At 48.6% G+C, this 18,796-nt stretch overlaps 1 protein-coding gene across 2 annotated transcripts in view; it reads left to right on the forward strand.

Moving 5' to 3' along the window:
* Nucleotides 1-4,920: 4,920 nt before the first annotated feature.
* Kndc1 (kinase non-catalytic C-lobe domain containing 1) overlaps nucleotides 4,921-18,796 on the forward strand; it is a 57,367-nt gene continuing 43,491 nt past the window's right edge. Inside the window, exons 1-3 of one of the 2 annotated variants that reach the window (XM_063245018.1) lie at nucleotides 4,921-5,298; nucleotides 11,842-12,040; nucleotides 12,715-12,773. In XM_063245018.1, coding sequence (XP_063101088.1) covers nucleotides 5,197-5,298; nucleotides 11,842-12,040; nucleotides 12,715-12,773 — 360 coding nt within the window. In that variant the 5' untranslated portion in view covers nucleotides 4,921-5,196. The remainder of the gene's footprint in view (nucleotides 5,299-11,841; nucleotides 12,041-12,714; nucleotides 12,774-18,796) is intronic. The other variant, XM_003479802.5, reaches the window with a different exon arrangement.

Below are 18,796 nucleotides of genomic sequence, written 5' to 3' on the forward strand. Positions count from 1 at the left end.
TTATATAATTTATCATAACACCATGAAATAGTATGGTAAATATAATACAAGATGCACAAAATCCCTTCACAGAAAGCTATAAAACATTATCAAGAAGACATAAAGAGAACAGGAGCATACATGTTCATGGACTAGAGAAACTCTTCTTACAAAGATTTGTGGATGAGTGAACTTAGTGAAATCCTAACCAAATCCTAACCACATCCCTAAGGCACACAATAAGCCAATTCTAAAATTTATACAGAAATAATGAAAAACCAAGAGCATTAGAGATAACCTTGTACATAAAAGGAGGAGACAAGGAAACTTAGTAGGTGGACATCAGTGCATTTGTCAAGACAAACTGACAGCGCTGTAAGACAGGAAAAGACCAATGGAAAAGAACAGTGAGAGGACACAGAAATACATGGGTGCACACTTGATTAGATGACAGTTGATATGACAAGCTCGTGGATAAAGAAATGTCTTCAATAAATGGCATCTGATGTATCAGACATCCACCTGGGGAAAATTATAAAATTTGACAGTTGCATAATGACTCAGCAATTCCACTCATAAATATGGACCCAGGAAAAGCATGTGCATATGTGCAATGAGGAACTTGAACCAAATACATCCCCAATATCTATGTTCATACTATGTCAAATTTAGAAATCACCAACAACTGTGGGAAGAGAACACACACTGCAGCATGTTCAAATAATTGAGCATGGCTCAGTAACAATAACTAACAAACTACCTCTGCCAACACAACGTGGCTGAATCTCAAAAGCATGATAAAAGCCACACCAAAAAAAAGATACTGTATAATTACAAGGTATAAAAATAGCCAAAGAAAAAGGGGTAAAGCTAAATTATAGTAATGACATAAACTTAGGAGGGAAAACTATGAAAAGCAGAATCATACAGAGAGTGCTTATACATGAGCATGTGTGTGTGTGTGTGTGTGTGTGTGTGTGCGTGTGTGTGCATTCACATGTGTTGGAAGAGATACAGCTTTTGGACTAGACTACTAAGGCCGGATTTTCCCCTTCCTCACTGGGTCCAGCCTCAACTTCATGGGTAGTTTCCCACCCAGATTCTCAAATGGGGAGACTGGGCTTCCAGAGCTCTCCAGGTGTGAGAAATTGTCCCGAGCTTTTTGAGGTGTCCCCACTCTGGGCATGTTTCCAGGGGCAGCAGAGTAAGAGACACGTGTTCTTTTGTGATCTCATCTCCCTATGCACTTGATCACTGAGCACTTCTAGATGCCTCACAGCCAGCTGGGGAAGGCACAGGGCACACGGGCCAGAAGCTTGGGTGAGGCCAGCATGCATACATCTCAGGAGAATGTGTGCTGGTGAGGAAAACCTCACAGGTACCCTCACAGGTACCCCAAGCCTCAGTCTGGGTTGAGCTACACGTGTGTCTGGTTGCCAGCTTCTTCCAGCAGGTCAACAGGAAGGAACCGCAGCAGCCTGGGTGTGCTGGTAAGTGGTACTCAGACATCAAAGGGCTAACAGATAGTGAGGCCACGGTGAGCTTCTTTCGGAGACAGAAATTGCAAGCACCTACTCGGGGTAGGGGCTTCTCTGATTCCCCAGCTGCCCCCAGTGCCCCTATAACAAAAGCCATCATGACAAGGGAAGCCTAGTGCACATGTGCACAGACCAAAGAACAAGGGCAACTCACAGCTGCCAAGCAGCAGGAGCAGGTGTCCACCCTCCATGTTTGTCAGTGCCGACTTCTCAAAAGCATCATCAGCTACTTTGTCATTTACTTCTGTCCTGTAAGTCAAGCCTTGGTTATAAAAACCAAGAAAAGTATAAAATTTTTAAATTATTAAATATTCAATTTATTAAAATTTACATGTGTATGTAGAGTGTGATGCAGGGGTCAATAGACACTTTCAGAAATAAAAACACATCACATGGTGGGATGAAATTCTAAACAAAACTAGGTACCTAAAGTGAGCCTAAAGAGATTTCTGACTCAGAAAAAATGTACTCATGAATTTTTGAATGATTGATATCAGAACCACTCTGATGTTTAACTTCACAGACACATTAACAAGAATGACTAACAGTTTTATTTCAAAACATCAATGTTTAAAGCACACCAAAAATTACATTCTTTGTAATTATTTACATTTTAATTTTAAAAAATTTAAACGTCAAATTCCAAATGTACAACTGGTTTGACACCTTGTCAAAAAGATTTTTTTTGAGACAGGGTCTTGCTATGCAGTGTAGGCTGGCCTGGAGCTCACTTTGTAGCCCAGGCTGGTCTCAAACTTGCAACAATCCTCCTGCCTCAGCCTCCCAAAGTGCTGGGATTACAGGCATGTGCCACCACACCTGGCTTCAAAATTCTTTTTGAGAAAATAAGAGCCAAGGCCTGGAAGCCACCCGTTCCACCTGCCTCTGTGCCCCGACTGGTCAAACTGAGGATTTACTGCATGCTCTAAGGATGCATAAGCCCCATCCAGGAGAGAAATGGGGATCCCAAGAATGAGGCAAATCCTGACAGTATTCAAATGTGACAAGGATCCAGTGACCAACACAAAACAAGATCTCAAAAAGTGTCCTCGGCTGGACTCCTAGCCACTTCTTGAGGAGAAAGGTCAGGAGAAGGCAGGTCCCTGCCAGGGAGGCAGCTCAGGCCAGGAAGAACAGAGGGGCAGAAGTGTTGATGGAAAAGGGGAGGGTCTTTCAGGAAAGGCAGGAGAGCGGAGAGTGAGTAGATGGCCCAGGGAGTGTAAAAAGGCCACCCCTTGACTAGGGGCTGATGCTGCAGATTGGCTGCCTCTGTAGAATTCTTACATCACCCGGGAGAAGCCTTAGGACACAGAGGGCAAGAAGAGTCACTGAGGGGTCAACTCGGAGAGGCCACTCCATGATCTGTCATGGAGTGGACATCTTGAGATCGCTTGGACATTCAGTTAACCAGCTTGCTGGATCATCAACTCTGGGAAGACTGGAAGTGCCAGAGCAAGCCTGTTCTCATCTCAAGCACCATGTCCTCACCCAACGTTAAGCGAGCATCTACAATACACAAGCTACCAAGATGTGGGACCAACTTTTCCCTTAGAGCAAAGCTTGGACCAAATGCTATAAATGCGCTCAGTAAAGGCTTCACATCACCACACAGAACAGGAAAGACCAAAGATCACAAACCTTTCAAGGGAAGTAGCCAGCCCGCTGGTAAAAGAAGAGATGATATTGCTCCAGTCCAGGCCCTCCAGGAGCCCCTCGTTGACCCATCTCCAACTCACTATGCCTCCTTCTCTCCACAGGAGCAGCAGTGGTACTTGACCAATAAGGGAAATGCCCACTTTGTAGTTCTCAGCTGCCACAGCCAAAGCTGATTAAGCCCAGTGTTCAGTTTTAATCCCAATCACAAAGCACTTTTTCAGGAGTGAACAGTCATTATTAGACCCTGGAACACATGTGACATGACTGCTGCGTAAGTCATGGGATTATCTCCGTCCTTCCCAGGAAGTACCCCAGCCCTCCCCGTAAATCTGGGCCCCAAAAGCACCTGACAAAATTCAAGGCCTTCCCTTTGTAGTTGTATGAGGCCCAGGTTCCAAGGGAGCACAAGCTGGGGACAGAAAAGGGCCACATTCACACCTCAGCAAAGATAGCAGCTTCTCAACCCTGCAGCAAGGGAACCTGAGGCCAGGGCACAACTGTGCTCTTCCGGCCCCAACCATAGGCTGGAGCAGCATCTGCCTCCCACGTATCCCCTCCTGAGACTGAGCCTGGGGCTGCTGCAGACCCCATGTGGTGTCCACAGAGACAGCAGGCTTGTACAGCTGGCCAAAGCCACACACTGTGAGATGCCTTCTCTCCCACTCCAGTTCAGCATGCCTTCCCCATCCCCCAATCCCAACTACTTGCTCAGAGCTCCCAGACACCCCAAGGATGGGGGAGGCTGCCCAATTTTTTATTCAGACAATTAGAATGGGGCTTAACTCAGGTTTTGTTTGGCTTTGGATGTTTGTTTGTTTGTCTGAGACAGGATTTCCCCGTAAAGCCCTGACTAGCCTTGAACTTTTGTATTTAAGCAATCCTTCCAAGTACCTGGGGCTGCAAACATGCACTACTGCACCCAGCTTAGGACCAGGGTTCAAACAAGGTGAGGCTGCCTGACTGGATAAAGGACACTGCCCAACACCCACAGCTTCTCGCTGAGGCCTCGCTGTCTGCTTTCTTCAGTGTCCTCAGTGCCCCTTACACCAGACAGGCATGGCTGGGGGCCGCAGCACCTGCCCCAAGGACGCTAGGAATTAATATCCCTGCCCACACTGCACCCTCAGACTTTACACACCTGCCACAGCCCCGTCTCCTTCATGCAAGGAACATATTTAAGTGCCTGCTGTGTGCCTGGTCTTTCTAGGCTCTGGGGCTAGGGTAGCCCCATGGGGGAGCTGGAAATCAGACCCACAGTTCTGCTGTCTACAGTGTGAGGGGACCTAGCCTGGGTGATGAGCATACCATTCATTCTGTGGAGAGGAATGCGCAGAGCCCTTTGAGGAGCTAGGGAAAAGGCAAACTGGCCCTTACCTAGCTGCACAGGATGCATCCTGGCTCTCCGCCCCACCACTAGCTCCAGCTAATAGCAAGACTCACTCTAGTGCTGAGGAAAGCCCAGAGCCCTGACCTCTAGCCAGTCCCTGGTGGGCAGGGGCCATCTGAATTGCAGCAGCCCCACCCCGGGAGCAGAGTACGGGGAACCCAAGGAGGACGGCGGTAGCACATACTCTCTGGGCAGCCCCGGCTCACAATACTCAGGTAGGCGCAGACCCAGGTTTCTGCTCGCTCCCTGGAGTGGCTCCGCCCCGAATGGTCACGGGCCAAGCAGGCGGCGTCCGGTGCACCCATGAGACCCACGTCACCTAGAACGCCCGCTAAGCCCCTAGACGTCCCGCGCCAGCAGAAGTGACCGCGGGCCCTTAGGGCCCCGCCCCTGGCCCCGCCCCAAGCGTCCCCAGCGCTGCCGCTGGGCGACACTGCGGCAGGCGGCGGGCGCGTTGCCATGGCGTCCGGGCGCGCGTAGCCGGCGGTGCCCAGCACGGCCGGGCGAGAGCAGAGGCGGCGGCCAGCTGGGGAGGGGACCTGCTGGGGAGAGAACACAGGGGGAGGGGACCTAAAGGGACACGCGGACGCAGCCGGAGACCCAGCCTGCCCCGCAGGCCCCTACAGAACGCGCACCATGCAGGCCATGGACCCTGCCGCGGCAGGCTTCTACGAGGAGGATGTCAAGGACCTAGACTTCTACGACTTTGAACCGCTCCCCACGCTGCCGGAAGACGAGGTGAGCCCCGGGCCCGCGCGAAACCCTCCCATTCCCAAAGAGGGGTCTGAGGAGGAGCAAGAAGTGATGAGCAACCTCAGGCATCTGGCAGAGGTTGGGTGACAGGTGGTAGCCACAGGGGGTCCTTGTCCTCCCCCCAGGACTAGTGAAATGCCGCATAGAACATTTTAGGATGTCATAGCAGAAGTCGGTGCCCTCCCCCCAGGCTGTGGGGTGGGCTCCTGATTATAACTGTTATGCAGACCAGTGGGTATCTGCCAATGCAGAGGACAGTGGGGGCACCATGTACCTCCCTCTGTGGTCTAGGTACAGGAGCTGGAGGACTAGAACCACTGGACTCCTTGCCAGAGCTTAAGGTTCCGGCTGACTTGCTTAGGGTCTAAGGTAAAGCCCTCCCCTCCAAGGGGCAGAGTAGCCGGGCCCCACTTCGTTCACAGGCTGGGGCTTTGGAGTCAAAGGCTGTAGTTTGGGGTCCATGGTTCTGACCAAGTGTGAAAGGTGGCCCTCAGAGGATACAGGACATCGTGTCCACTACCAAGAATATGGGGTCATTAGGGAAACCCTGCCAAGCTGGGCCTCTGGGTTCCTGTTAAGGAATTGCATTCTGCAGCCTACTGGGCACCCTGCGGTGTTAAAGATTCTTCACCAACCCTTCTGGGCCTGGCAAACGGGTGAATAAAACTCAACCAGAAGCCTTCTGGAGCAGATGCCCCACGGGTGTGTTCCCCAGGGCCTGAGCCCCCTTTCAACCCCAACCCACTTCCCTGCAGAAGTGGGCTCTGAAGGATGAAGAGTCTGTGGCTGCTGCCCAGCTGTTCAGAGGCCTCTGGGCAGTGCAGGGGGTGGCACTACCTGCACCCTTAAGGTGGCCTGGATTTGGTGCAATTCAAGGCTGCAGAGAGAGAGGCCAAGGAATAAATAAACCTTTGGATCTCTCGCTGGCTTTGATGTAAAAGAAAGGGTGCCCTCAGAGCACCAGAAGACAGGACATATTTCAATGTATCTACTAGAAAATTCGCTTTCTAGTTGCCGTCAGAAGCAGATCTGAGACTATGGCTGTGTACCCAAGTACTTCCTTTGTATCAGCTGCTGAGCTTTGAGGGTCTAGTACACCAAAGTAGTGACTGAGACCACATATAGCAGAGTGTGTCACGATTGAAACGTAAGTCTCACACTCAGAAAGTGGTCTGCCTTTTCACCAGGCCCTCCACATTCTGCTATAGGAATGTCCCCAGTGTTCCTCTGGGTTGGAGATGCTTTCACATGCATAAGTGCATGGAGGAGGGGGTCTCCTTCTGTGACAGTGCCAAGGCCCCTAGGTGAACTGCAAAACTCCTATTTTAATGTCATCCAGTGGGAAGTTCAGGTGGGCTTGTTGCCCAGAGGGATCTCCTGCCTTTGTTTGTGCTCACAGGAGGGGTCCCCAGGACATCCTTGAGCCAATATTGAGCTGGATCTGAGAACACATGTCAGGTTCATATTTTATGCTTCCTTCACGTGTTTAGTGTGGTTTACATTGAGAGGTTTTACTCTGTACCTGTCACAGCCTTCTATAGTTGGGCTGCATCTGCAAGCCATGAGGTATAAGATGGAGAAAAACAAGGCTGTATCATCATCCTAGTGGCAATGCTAGAAGAGCCATCAGGAAGGGTCAGTGTGGCCCAGGCCAAGGGCAGTGCCCAGGAAGGCATGATGGACCCAGATACAGGTCACATCCTATGAATAGAACGTAGGAATTCACTCCAATGAGGTCAAGAGGTGGAGACCTACAGATCCTCTAAGATCCCCTGGAGTATCACTTCTCCATTGTGACCCAGAGAAAACCTAAATGGTTACTGAACTCATGAAAAGGTATTTGACCTTATTATAATCTAGAGAATGCAAAACATGCGCTCTGTGAATACCTCGACATGACCACCAGGGAGGGGTAACAGAGAAGGTGGACAGGCATGTGCTGGGAGGACCTGTGGGCCCCCATAGTCAGTGTTGTGGTGTTGCTGTGGAAATGTGAGTGGGAACAGCCTGCTAGTCACTGGGGAGACATAGAGACTAGCATGCAGCATCCTGGCAGTTTCACTCAGATGGACCGTGAAGACACGGGATATATGAGTGGACCATGCATGTGTGAGAACCACTCAGCTGGAAATCCCCCAAAGCTCTTGGTGAGCAGACTGGTGCAGCCTAGCTAGATCCTGGAAGCTGTAACCACTGTGTCCCTGGCCACCTGCAGCTAGGACCACTGGGTTAGTACAAGTGGAATATTCCAGGCACAAAGGGAAGATGTTCTGCCCAGGCCCTGAGGAAGGTGGGTTTTCTGAAAAAAGTATCTCTCCCTGGATTCACATGGAATTTCAGCTTCTGTGGACAGGAGATGCACAATCAGGGGCAGAACAGCATGCTAGGATGTGGGCAGGACCATGGTCCACAGCACTTGCTGCCAGGTCAAGAGGGAGGTGGTGCTGGTGGCTTCAGCCTTGCAAACCACAGCAGGTTGAAAGATGAAGATGGTGCCATTTGAGTGCCAGATGGGGCAATTCCTGTCCCTGTTCCTATCAAGAACATTCTCACCCCTGAGCCCAGCAAATACCTTCCCAGAACCTTATAGGGATGGGCTCTGGACTGAGCTTAGAGTTTGAGGAGGGATGGGGCCCACAGCTAGGAACATCCTTTGAAGAAGGGTTATTCTCACTGAGCCCTCCAGGGGCCCTGTGAGCTGTACCCCAATTGTTAGAAGGCAGCCTAAAACTCAGGAGAGCTTCACAGCAAGGGACAGCCACAAGCAGGTACACCAAAAGGACACCATTCAGAGATCCCCAGGGATCTGGAAGCTCAGGGACCTGGGTATTTTCCTGCCCTTAGCAATGACTTCAGTTTTGCTTTGGCAGAACTTTTAGGACATTCCACAGCTGAAAAGTTAACTAGGTATGAGAATTATATTTGAAATGTGCACAGTGACCTTGGGTCCCTTGCAACCCCAACTCAAAGTCAGTAGAGTGGGTAGGTTCTTCAATACTCAAAAGCTCTTAGAGAAATAGAAGGATCCCACCCTCTGGGGACCCAAGAATAAGCTAAAATGACATTGCTCTGGAAAGCAGCCCCTTCTAGAAGTCTCATCCATTTGCTTTCCCATATTTCCCCCACCCCAATTTCATTTAGCACCCACACAGTTGTTCATTCTTGCCCTGCAGGAAACATAACTTGGATGACCCTGGGCAACACCTAGGCAGCACCTTACTGCTTAAGTGTAAAAGCAGGCTGGGGTGTGAAAGACCCTCTCACTTGCCCGAGGAGCAGGGGATGTCCTGGCAGGTGGAGCCACCCGAGGTTGGCTAGCAATGCAAGGAGAGGCTGTGTTGGCAAGAGCTAGCAGGGTCTTCCGTGTAGAGTCATGATGCGGTGGTCTGTGTGGGGTCCTCATGTGTGCTGGGATGGGAGCTTTATATGGATGGGCCTCTGCTGAAGCCAAAGCTGCTTTTCTATTCCTAGCACATCGCCTCCCTCTGAAATGTCTGCTATGGTCCTACACAGCCCACTTGGGCTGCCTGCAAGCAGGCTGAAATTGGACCCACCTAGTTGTGAGGCTAAGAACCACAGGACCCTGAGGGGCTTCTCTATGCAAGAGCTACAGGGTGGGTGTCTGTCCACGGAGTTGGCTGTGGAGTGTCTGCTAGAATTGGGAGAGGGGATATGGACTGAGGCTGAGCAGCTGGCAAGCACTGCCCACATTCCTGCTGGTCTCTCATCCTTGTCCCTGGCACCTTAGCCAAAGCTCATCCCACACTCCCACCTGTCCTAGCTGAGCTGCCATATATTTTGGCACGGATGAGTGATTCCTCACACCTGAGTCAGAGCAGGGAGGTGGCAGGGGCAAATGTAGATTCCAAAGGGCAGGTGACCATGAAGTGCAATATTCAGACCTGGGGTCCTTGGTGATTGACAAGGGGAGCTAACAGGGTGCCATGGGCTGAATGCCACCTGGGGAAAGCAGATGTCAGGGGGCTGAGATGGTCCCATCATTGAGGAGGCTTTAGCGATGGCCAGAGGCAATGACTCAAGAGGCCTCTCACAGTTCATCCCAAAGAAACCCAGAGAATCCCCAGGGCTCCTGCTTCTCCACATTTAGACCTCTGCCCATAAGTACTGCAGGGTCTGCAGGTGTCTAGCTGCCCTGAAGACCAGCTCAGGAGTAACTTCCTCCTGGACCTGAGCAGGAGGTGCTGGGGGCCACAAGCTCACCTGATGGGGCTCCCTTCTCTTGGCAGCACACTCTGCCACTGTGGGGGTAGGGGACGAGCAGGCAGGCCTGTTGGCCAGTGTAAGCAGCAGCCAGCAGAGTGTTGGCAGGCCCTGCCGTGGAACTGGGACTGGCTCAGACTCATATTGTGGGCTGGCTTCCCTTCTCCTGAATGTCACAGACACATGGGGCCAACAGGGTTACCACACTTAGTGTGTGCCTGTGTTTGCTTGCATGTTCACGGTAAACACATGCGCATACCTATATATATGCACCATGCTGTGCACTCATGTATAGGTACACGTGTGAAGATACATGTGCAGACCACATGTCTGTGTGCAGGCTTGATACATATGAGTGCATTTTGTGCACTTCTTTAGCTGGGTCTCATAGGCACTGCTGTCATCTTCAGGTGCACAGAGGTTTCAGGACTGAGCCCACATCAGAAAGACCAGACAACCAGGGAGCTGCCCACCACAGAAAAAGCTGGAAGGCCTGGGGAAGTGACATCATTGGGCCTCTCTGAAAGGGAAGTAGTCAGGTGGATATGCCAGTCATGTGGGAAGCAGGAGATCCAGAAACTCAGCCATGTTCCTCAGTGGGATGATGATTCTGTTTGTTGGCTGGCTGGTTGTTTGATTTAAGCCCTTTATTCCTTCATCTGTGCTTGCGGGCACTCTTTGTAATACAAGCCAAAGGTGGACCTGGCCATTTGGCTGTCCTGGGCAACGATCTGACAAGGCTGGAGGAAAAGGTGGGAGTCCTGATTGTCCATGCCCCAGTCATCCTGTTCCCATGGCCGCATCCTTTGCTGACCCCAGCTCCAGCCCACTTCCCTCAGAATCTCCACCCTGTTCTGTAAGTGGGATGGTGTGCAAACAGAGTGAGGCAAGGGAGTCCAGGAACAGTAGGCCAGGAGAGGGCTTAAATTCCTGGGGATCTGATGTGTATGCCAGTCTGAGTGCTTATGTACATGTGACAGCAACTGTGTGCTTGCGAGTGTGGATGTGTGTAATGTGTACATTTGTGCACATAAGATGTATGCTAAATTTGAACATGGTAGCATATATGTGTGGAAGTGTGTGTAAATGAGTACACACATGCATGAGAAAGTGTGCTAATGTTATGTGTGAGTGTGGTTCATGTATTGTGTGGATGTGTGTGACAGGGTATGAGTGTATAAATATGGTTGTATATGTGGAAATAAGTGAAAGGATATGTGTGTTTGTGGTGTATGCTTGTGTGTATAAGAATGCTTGTTGCCAGATGTGGTCATGCATACCCATTATCCCAACACTTGGGAGGCTGAGGCAAGAGGATTTCTGTGAATTTGAGGCCATCCTGGATTATATAGTAAGTTCAAGGGTAGGCTTATCTACATAGCAAGACCCTGTCTCAATAAAACAAGACAAAACAATGATTGTGACTCTTGTATGAGAGTGTGTACATGAGTGAGGCATGTGAGAATGTGTGATGCCTGTGGGTGAGGCTTGGCATGTAAGTATGTGCACATATGAAAGCATATATGCTAGTACATGTTAAGGCTACATGTGTGTTTCTGCATGTGCACATGTGTGCAAAGAGAACATGGCATGTAGGTCCATGCATGTGTGAATTACCTGTGTTGTATGGGGACATTGCCCGTGTACAGGTATGCACTTGTTATGTGAGTGCACCTGTGTGGGTGTTGATACTGACCGTCATACTCACAGACAAGTTCTCACGGAGTCACAGAACCCACTTGAATGTTTGTGTTGAGCTGAGCAGGTAAGCAATCAAGCTATGCAGGCGGAACCACCATCAACTGCATCCTCCATGTGACCTGCATCTTGGCAGCTTCACAAACATGGGATACAGCATAGGATTCTGTCATAGGCTTACGCCACATTAGCTAGTTGAAAGCTTCCCATGCACAGATGCATGTTCTGTAGGCATTGACTGTCTCCACAGGTACCTGTGACTTATACGTTCATAGCCTCAGCATGCTGGCTGCACTGTGAATCTGTGGGTTAGGGGTAGCTATGTGAGTAGCTGGATGCATGTTGTCAGCCAACCTCCGGAGAGGGTGGCCTTCTCCCCAGGCTACATGAGCACACATCTGCTCTGGACAACATACCAGTGTTTCAACAAATGCTAGACGGCACTGACATTCAGGGAGCAGCAGGATGAGACTTGCTTTTAAAAGACCTGCCTAAAACTTTTCTTGATACATAAGATTGCTGAACCAGAGATTCAGTCTCAGTGTGGGGTGGAGGGCTCTGCCCAGAGGAGGCCCCTCAGTGGGCTTACACTGAGGTGTATTTTGGCAGGAGAACGTGTCCCTGGCTGACATCCTCTCCCTGCGGGACAGTGGTCTCAGCGAACAGGAGGCCTGGGCTGTATGCCTGGAATGCAGCCTGTCCATGCAAAGCGTTGCCCACTCTGCCATCTTCCAGACCCTGTGCATCACACCCGACACTCTGGCCTTCAACACCAGCGGAAATGTGTGCTTCATGGAGCAGCTCAGCGGTGAGGCCCAGCGGGCAGTGCAACTAGGTGGAAGCCTCCAGGCAGCAGCTAAGTGGGCACAGGGCGCGGGCCCAGGCCCAGGTTTCCTTGGAGCTTGATAGCACCCTCAGCCTGAGGTATCTCAGAGGCAATAAGCAGGAGCTGTACCAACCAGAGGTCTCACATTCCCCAAGGCTGCCACATAAGCCCTCAGAAGACCAAGGAGAGGTTGGCTGATGCAGGCAGTAATCCTAACCCTAATTCTACCCCTGAGGAAGGTCTGGGCTCCTTGTCTTGCCTGCTAACCTGAAGCAAATTACAGATGAGGCTCACCTGGCCGAGGTGGACCAGCCATCTCCCTGAAGAGCCTGAGCCAACAGACATGATTTTCTCAAATGGCGGCCTTCACTTGTCCTTCTTTAGGAAGCCAAATGATATATTTTTTTCCTTCCCTTTGAAATGAATTTTCCACATTTACAGTTAAGGTATCTTTTTTTAACTGCTTAAAACTGTGCTCTGGGATGGCCAGCCCCAAGGGAGGGGCTGGAGGGAGAGGACTTGGCTCTGGGGACCTGGGCCACACCTTCCTGACCTTTCATGGAGCATCTGAGGGGCTGAGCTCTAGTTGATAATTTTCTTTCTTCACTGATTCTTTGTGGGTGTCACCAAAACATCTTTTTCTTTTCTTCCCCAAGATGACCCTGAGGGTGCCTTTGTCCCTCCAGAGTTTGACCTGACTGGGAACACCTTCGAGGTAAGAGCTGGGGAATCCCTTAACTGAGCCCCTTCCTCTCCGCCTGTACCTTTGTAGCTACTTGCTTACCTTGGGTGCTGCAGTGGGTGGCCCTCTGAGTGTTCCAGACTGTTGCCAGTGGAGGCTGTCCTTGGTGGCAGCAGGACAGCTTTCCACATGTGGAAGAAGTGGCCTTGGACACTGAATGAACTTGCATTCAGGCTGCTGCAGTAAGACATCAGATGTCCTCTGAACCTCCCTGTCAGCGCAGGAGAGAAGGAAGGTGAAAAAGGAAAATGGTGGGGCTGGGGATTTAGCTCAGTGGCATAAGCACCTGCCTTGCAAGCAGGTGGTCATGAGTTCGATCCCTGGTACTGATAAAAAGTTAAAAAAAAAAAAAAGGCAAATGGTGAAAATAGTTCTGAGCTCTTGAAGCACACTTTGAGGAAAGCCACCTGTAGGTATCCTCTGTGGAAAAAGAATGTCTCAGTTTTAATGCGATCATATCGACTAGTGCTTCCTTTGTTAGAGTGTATCATGTCCTTAACAGACTTCCCCAGCTCAAGGTCTCACAGATACTCACTGACATTTACCACCAAGAGTTTCAAAGTTCTGTTCTTCATACTTAATTCACTTGAAGCCGATCTTTCCTTGCTTTATTAAAGTGTAACTGACAAACAAAATTTTCCTCCTTACACAGAGTACATGGCAATGTTCAGACATATGCACACAATGTGAAATTACTAAGTGAATTAGCGTGTGGTAGCCAACGTTTTTTATCCAGTGTGAGACAGGGATTGCTTTTGTCCTGCTCTGTGTTGCCCGCCAGCTTTCCTGGCTCTGTTTATTTACTGGTCCCAGAGCAGCCACCTCTCCCATACCTAGGCCAGCAGAGATGAGAAGCTTTGGGAGGTCCCCGTCCTGCTCTGTTCCTCGGTCCCTCATTTGTCCCCTTCCTAGAACAGCGTTCTTTTAATCACTCATTTCTGGTGAGCTCTGCTGCTTGCACAACTGACCTGACTGTCCTCAACTCCTTATTCCATACATGTTTTAGAGTAAATTTGTCACGTTTCATGAAAGCTCTGTTGGCAGCTTGTCTGGAATGGCAGTAATCTGTAGATCAATTGGGGAGAATTCACCTCTTTATCATGTATGAGCTTCTTTTTCTAGAATCACCTGACACTGCCTCCCTTACTGTGTTCCTCTTTAACATCTCTTAGTACCACTATAAACTTTTACCGTAATGATCTGAGATATCTTTTATTAGATTTATTCTCAGGAATTTACGATCTGATTCGATTATAAAATCGATGGTCATCTTTTAATTGGTTCTCTGCTTGCTTGTTGCTATTTACAGAAATGCAATTCATCTTAATATCTTAAGTTTATATCCAACCATCTTATAAAATCTTATTTCTAATAATTTATAGATTCTTTTGGGTTTTCTGTTTAAGTTATTCAGTCACTGGCAAAAACCAACAGCGGTGATGCCTCAGGCCTCCCTTGTGCCAGGAACAGTGTTGAACCTTGCTGGATCTACAGTTTACCCATCCTGCCCAGGGAACTGATTCCATCCACTTCCCACCCCCCATTCTAACTGTGTTTTCACCTTTTGCCAACCAGGAAGGCTTCAGACTTGGCCACAAGTTCCCTTCTATGCTGAATTCACCATGGTTTGTCAAGGATTTATATTTCATCTTTATGAAATGCTTTTTGCATCTCTTCAAAAATTCTATAGTTTTAAGATTGTCATGTTTATATACGTATTTTCTGGTATTAAGTCACCTTTTTCTACTTAGAAAAACCAAGATTGGCCAAGTGTCTTATTTTCCCTATTAACTGCTGAATTTGACTAACAATTGTGTGGCGTGGATTCTCTCATATTTTTTTCATGAGTGGCTAGTAATTTTCCATTCTCCTGCTATTTCTGACTGGCATTGACATCAGGATTACCCCACTCTTGTCTGTCTACCCTCTCTCTTTTTGTTCTGTTTGTATAAGAATGGAATGATCTATCCCTTGAAAGTCTGGTAAAACTCACTGCTAGTGCCATCTGTTTGCTTTGCAAAAAGATTTCTAATTACTTTCAATTTTTACTGGTTATAAGGCTAGCCTGATTTTTAATTTTTATTGAGTCAGGTTTTTTGTAAACTACAGAAGGTGCGTTAAAAGGGCTAGCTGCAAAGGAAACCCTTTCCCCTCCCATGGTTTCGGTAGGCTGCCCCCTTTCTCACACTGATCATTTAATTTGCACTATCTCTTTCCTTCTGCTTGTCAGTCTGGCCATGGGTTTTTTGTTCATTTTTTTCACAAAATCTTCTCTGCACCACGTGGTGTCTACATGTTTGCATGTTCTTTTACTTTTTTTTTTTTCTTTTTCGTCTTTTTGAGATGGGGTATTGCTATGTAGTCCAGACTTTATACTCCAGACTTTGTGTCTGCCCTTTGTAGCCCAGACTTTGTAGTCCAGTCTGGTCTTGAACATGTAACAATCCTGCTTCTATTCCTGCCTCAGTCTCCAAAGTACTGGGATGACAGACATGTACTACCACACCCACTTTATTCTTTTCCATTGATTCATTTTTTATTTCTTCTTTACTTTTATTGTCTTTTCCTTTTGTAACTTGAGTTGCAGGCTCAGCTCATTCATTTTTAGTCTCCTCCTTTCTAATACCATTGTCACTACTTTGGGCTATGAATTGAGTTTTGCTGTGTCCTGTGAGCTCTACCACATAGCGTTTGGTTCTAATTTTTTTTAAATTTCCATTGAGATTTCTTCTTTAGTCCCTTGATGGGTTGCAATTTTCATATTTCATGTGTGAATGGGGAGAGTTTACAGAGAATCAAACCCCTGGGCAACTACCACTGACCTATATTCCCAGCCCCCCTTTTTTGAAATGCAGTCTCACTAAGTTGCCCAGGTGGAACTTGAACTTGTGGTCCTCCTGCCTTCCTCAGTTGTTGGGTTACAGGCATGTGCTGCTATGCCTGGCTGGTTCTGTTACTCATTTTATTGAGATATGAGCCTCAGGCTTACAAGCCTGCTCCCATAGGCAGCACACAGATGGAGTTAGAATGTGACCAGCACCTGGTACCACCCAGGGTGGCATCCAGATGACAGAAAGCAGAGATGAGGGTTTCATCCTACTTTTGTGATTTCTGTGGGTGGTCTTGAACAAAGCTGACCTTAGCTGGCTTGTTCTGGCCAGCATTTGTGTCAAGTCTATCATACAGGCCCACTACTTTTGCCCTGTCTATTGGTCTCCCATCAAAGATGGTCCCCTATAGGGATTGTGACCTCCACACAGCAGGACCCCATCTGTCCTGTGGCTCTGATCCTTGTCAAATGCACATTCATGTACAGGTGATGTGTGACCATTGTTGCTGTTTCTGAGCACACTGTGGCTTCTTATTTGTCTTGGTCTTTCTCTTTATGACTTCTTAGTCTGTCAGATTGTGAGTGAAAAATGCTATCTGTGCACCTGTTGTTTGCAGTTTGTTAAGGTTTTTTCTTTTTGATATTTGTGTTCACCAATCAGGATGCAGGCTTCTCTGGATGACTCAAACCTACTCATTGGGTTGTTTTTACCTTCTGTAACATTTTATTCCATTTATTTCATTTTATTGCCCACTTCCCTACTAACCATCAAGGTAAATGCATTGAGATTCCTGGCTCTGCTGGTGGGCGGATGCTATTCTCCCTGTAGAGTGCATCATGTTCCCACATTTGCAGAGAAGCTGAGGCCCAGCATAGCAGGAGCCACTGAACTATAGGTGCCTAAATTTCCCGGGGAGGGACTTTCCTGGAAGCCCAGGGTAGGAACAGGTGGTGCAGAGACAAGACACAGTGGTATTGACATCCAGGATGGATGTAGGAGGCTGACGGGCATGTGACAGGGGAAGGACCCCTATCTTTACATCTCAGAATCATCCAACAATGGAGCCTTCTGTTCTTCCAGTTGTCTCAGTTCCCAGAGTGACAAGTGATTTTCCTGTCATTCTAACCACAGAGGGAGAGGGTTTGTTGTACCTTACCCTTGTGAAAAAAACTTCTGGGTGTGCCAAGGCCTGTTCCCACTTCTACGTGGAGCCACACACCCCATTCCATGGTGCCTAGGGTCTCTGATCGGTCCGAGATTAGCTTTACTCTGGTGACTTTGGCTGGGAGCTGCCACCCCTCAACAATTTAACTATTGCATATATTGACTCCCAGGATATTAAGTCTCCATGTCTTGCAGAATCTTGTCACACAGGTCAAGTCCATCCTATGACCTGGAACTTGGGGCACCACATGCCAGCTCACCTTCCTGGTGCTATTGTGCTCCTGGGAAAGTCTGGCTGGGTCAGCCTGTGTGTTGGACACATGATACCCTGCTCTGGCCTCCTGGGTTTCTGTTGAAGGTGGTTGTCAGTTGCATTCATGCTGAGCTCACTCCCTCACTTACTCAAGGGCACCTCCTCCTGGCCATTATCCCAAACCTCACTGCACTGATACACAATGCAGTTTCATGCAGGCCATAACCCCTCTGTGCTGGCCCAGATATTCCAGGGACCACAGAGCCTCTCCCTACCCTCCAGGGCCATCTCCCCTCCTGCTCCTGAGACTGACACCTCCACTCCCCAAATCTCTAGGACACATTGCAGCAAGCCTTCCCAGGACCATGTCTGTACACCTGACTCTTTGCTCAGGAAACTCCAGAGGACGCTTACTTCCCAAAAGTTAAAAATGGGCCAGGTTCTAGCCCACACAGGACCCTCTGTTACCATCATTGCCCTGAGAAGATATGGGCTCCTGAGGAACCAACTAGGACATCTCAGGCCTGATACATGTTGTTTGCTTGTTCACACATCACCTGTCCATGGGTGTGCATTTGACAGGATCAGAGCCACAGGGCAGATGGGGTCCTGCTGTGTAGAGGTCACAGTCTTCATAGGGGACTATCTTTGATGGGAGACCAATAGGCAGGACAAAAGTAGTGGGCCTGCAAATAAGGCTTCAAGGAAATAACAGGTGTCTTTGTTTTCATCGAGGGTCCCAGAGTCCATAGTGAGCAAGTGAGCCTAGGCCAGAACTGAAGGGCGCGGGTCACCAGGTGAGGAACAAGGAGCTTATAAGACATGAAGGGGCTGTGAGTGAGAAGGGCATCAATACAGGGTAGGCAGCTGAGGCAGGCTACAGGCTCCTCCTCACCCCATATCCTGATGCCCCTCACAGATGTGACACCCATTGCTGCCTCTGTCATTTAAAAAGTGACAACACTGAGAACCATCCTAGGGCTCAACAACAGTCTGTAGCTTGGCTGGGTCCCCACAACATGTGAGAGGGAAGATGAGGAGGGTTCCAGCATTTATCTGTGAGAAGTGGGGGAGACTGAGGGCCTGCATTGTGAGCATGAGAATAATGGTGGGATTCAGGAGGCCAGGGGAGGACAGGGTCCTGTAGACCTGTAACACAGAGAATAGGAGATGTCAGAGGCCAACTGAACACAAGATACATCCCCAATAAGTGCTTTCCTTTGTTGTAATTACCAGTTAGAAATGAAACTTAAACATTCCACTTATATAGCCACAAAACCCACAGGAATTCTAAGAGTCAGTACAACAATAGGACCTTTAAAACAGGAAAACAAGCCAGGAACAAATAATTCCACATTGTAAATGTGAATCAAGACATTGCATTTTAACCCATAAATGTGTACAGTTGTTTGTTAAAAATAAAATGAACAAAAAAGACAGACCCTGTCCTATAATAGAGATATTATTTTGTAAAAAAGTTGGCTCTTCCCAGATTAATATAAAAAATCACCGGAGTTACAATATAATATCAGCCATGTTTGTTTGTTTTATGAAACAAGAAAGGCATTGCAGTGCCTAGCTGCAGGAGGCACCAGCTGCCATCAGCCTACCAGAATCTAAGCCAAGGCCTTTGATGACGCTGGTATCCTGGCCGAGCTATGTACTCACTCTCATGTGCTCGGTGAGGGAAAACCCAACTTTCCAACAAAAGGAAAAGCCATCCTGCTCATATCTCACCTAGCGTGTGT

The sequence above is a fragment of the Cavia porcellus genome, unplaced genomic scaffold, assembly GCF_034190915.1.
Source record: "Cavia porcellus strain 051 isolate PalLab524CR breed Dunkin Hartley unplaced genomic scaffold, mCavPor4.1 scaffold_2, whole genome shotgun sequence".
NCBI lineage: Eukaryota > Metazoa > Chordata > Mammalia > Rodentia > Caviidae > Cavia > Cavia porcellus.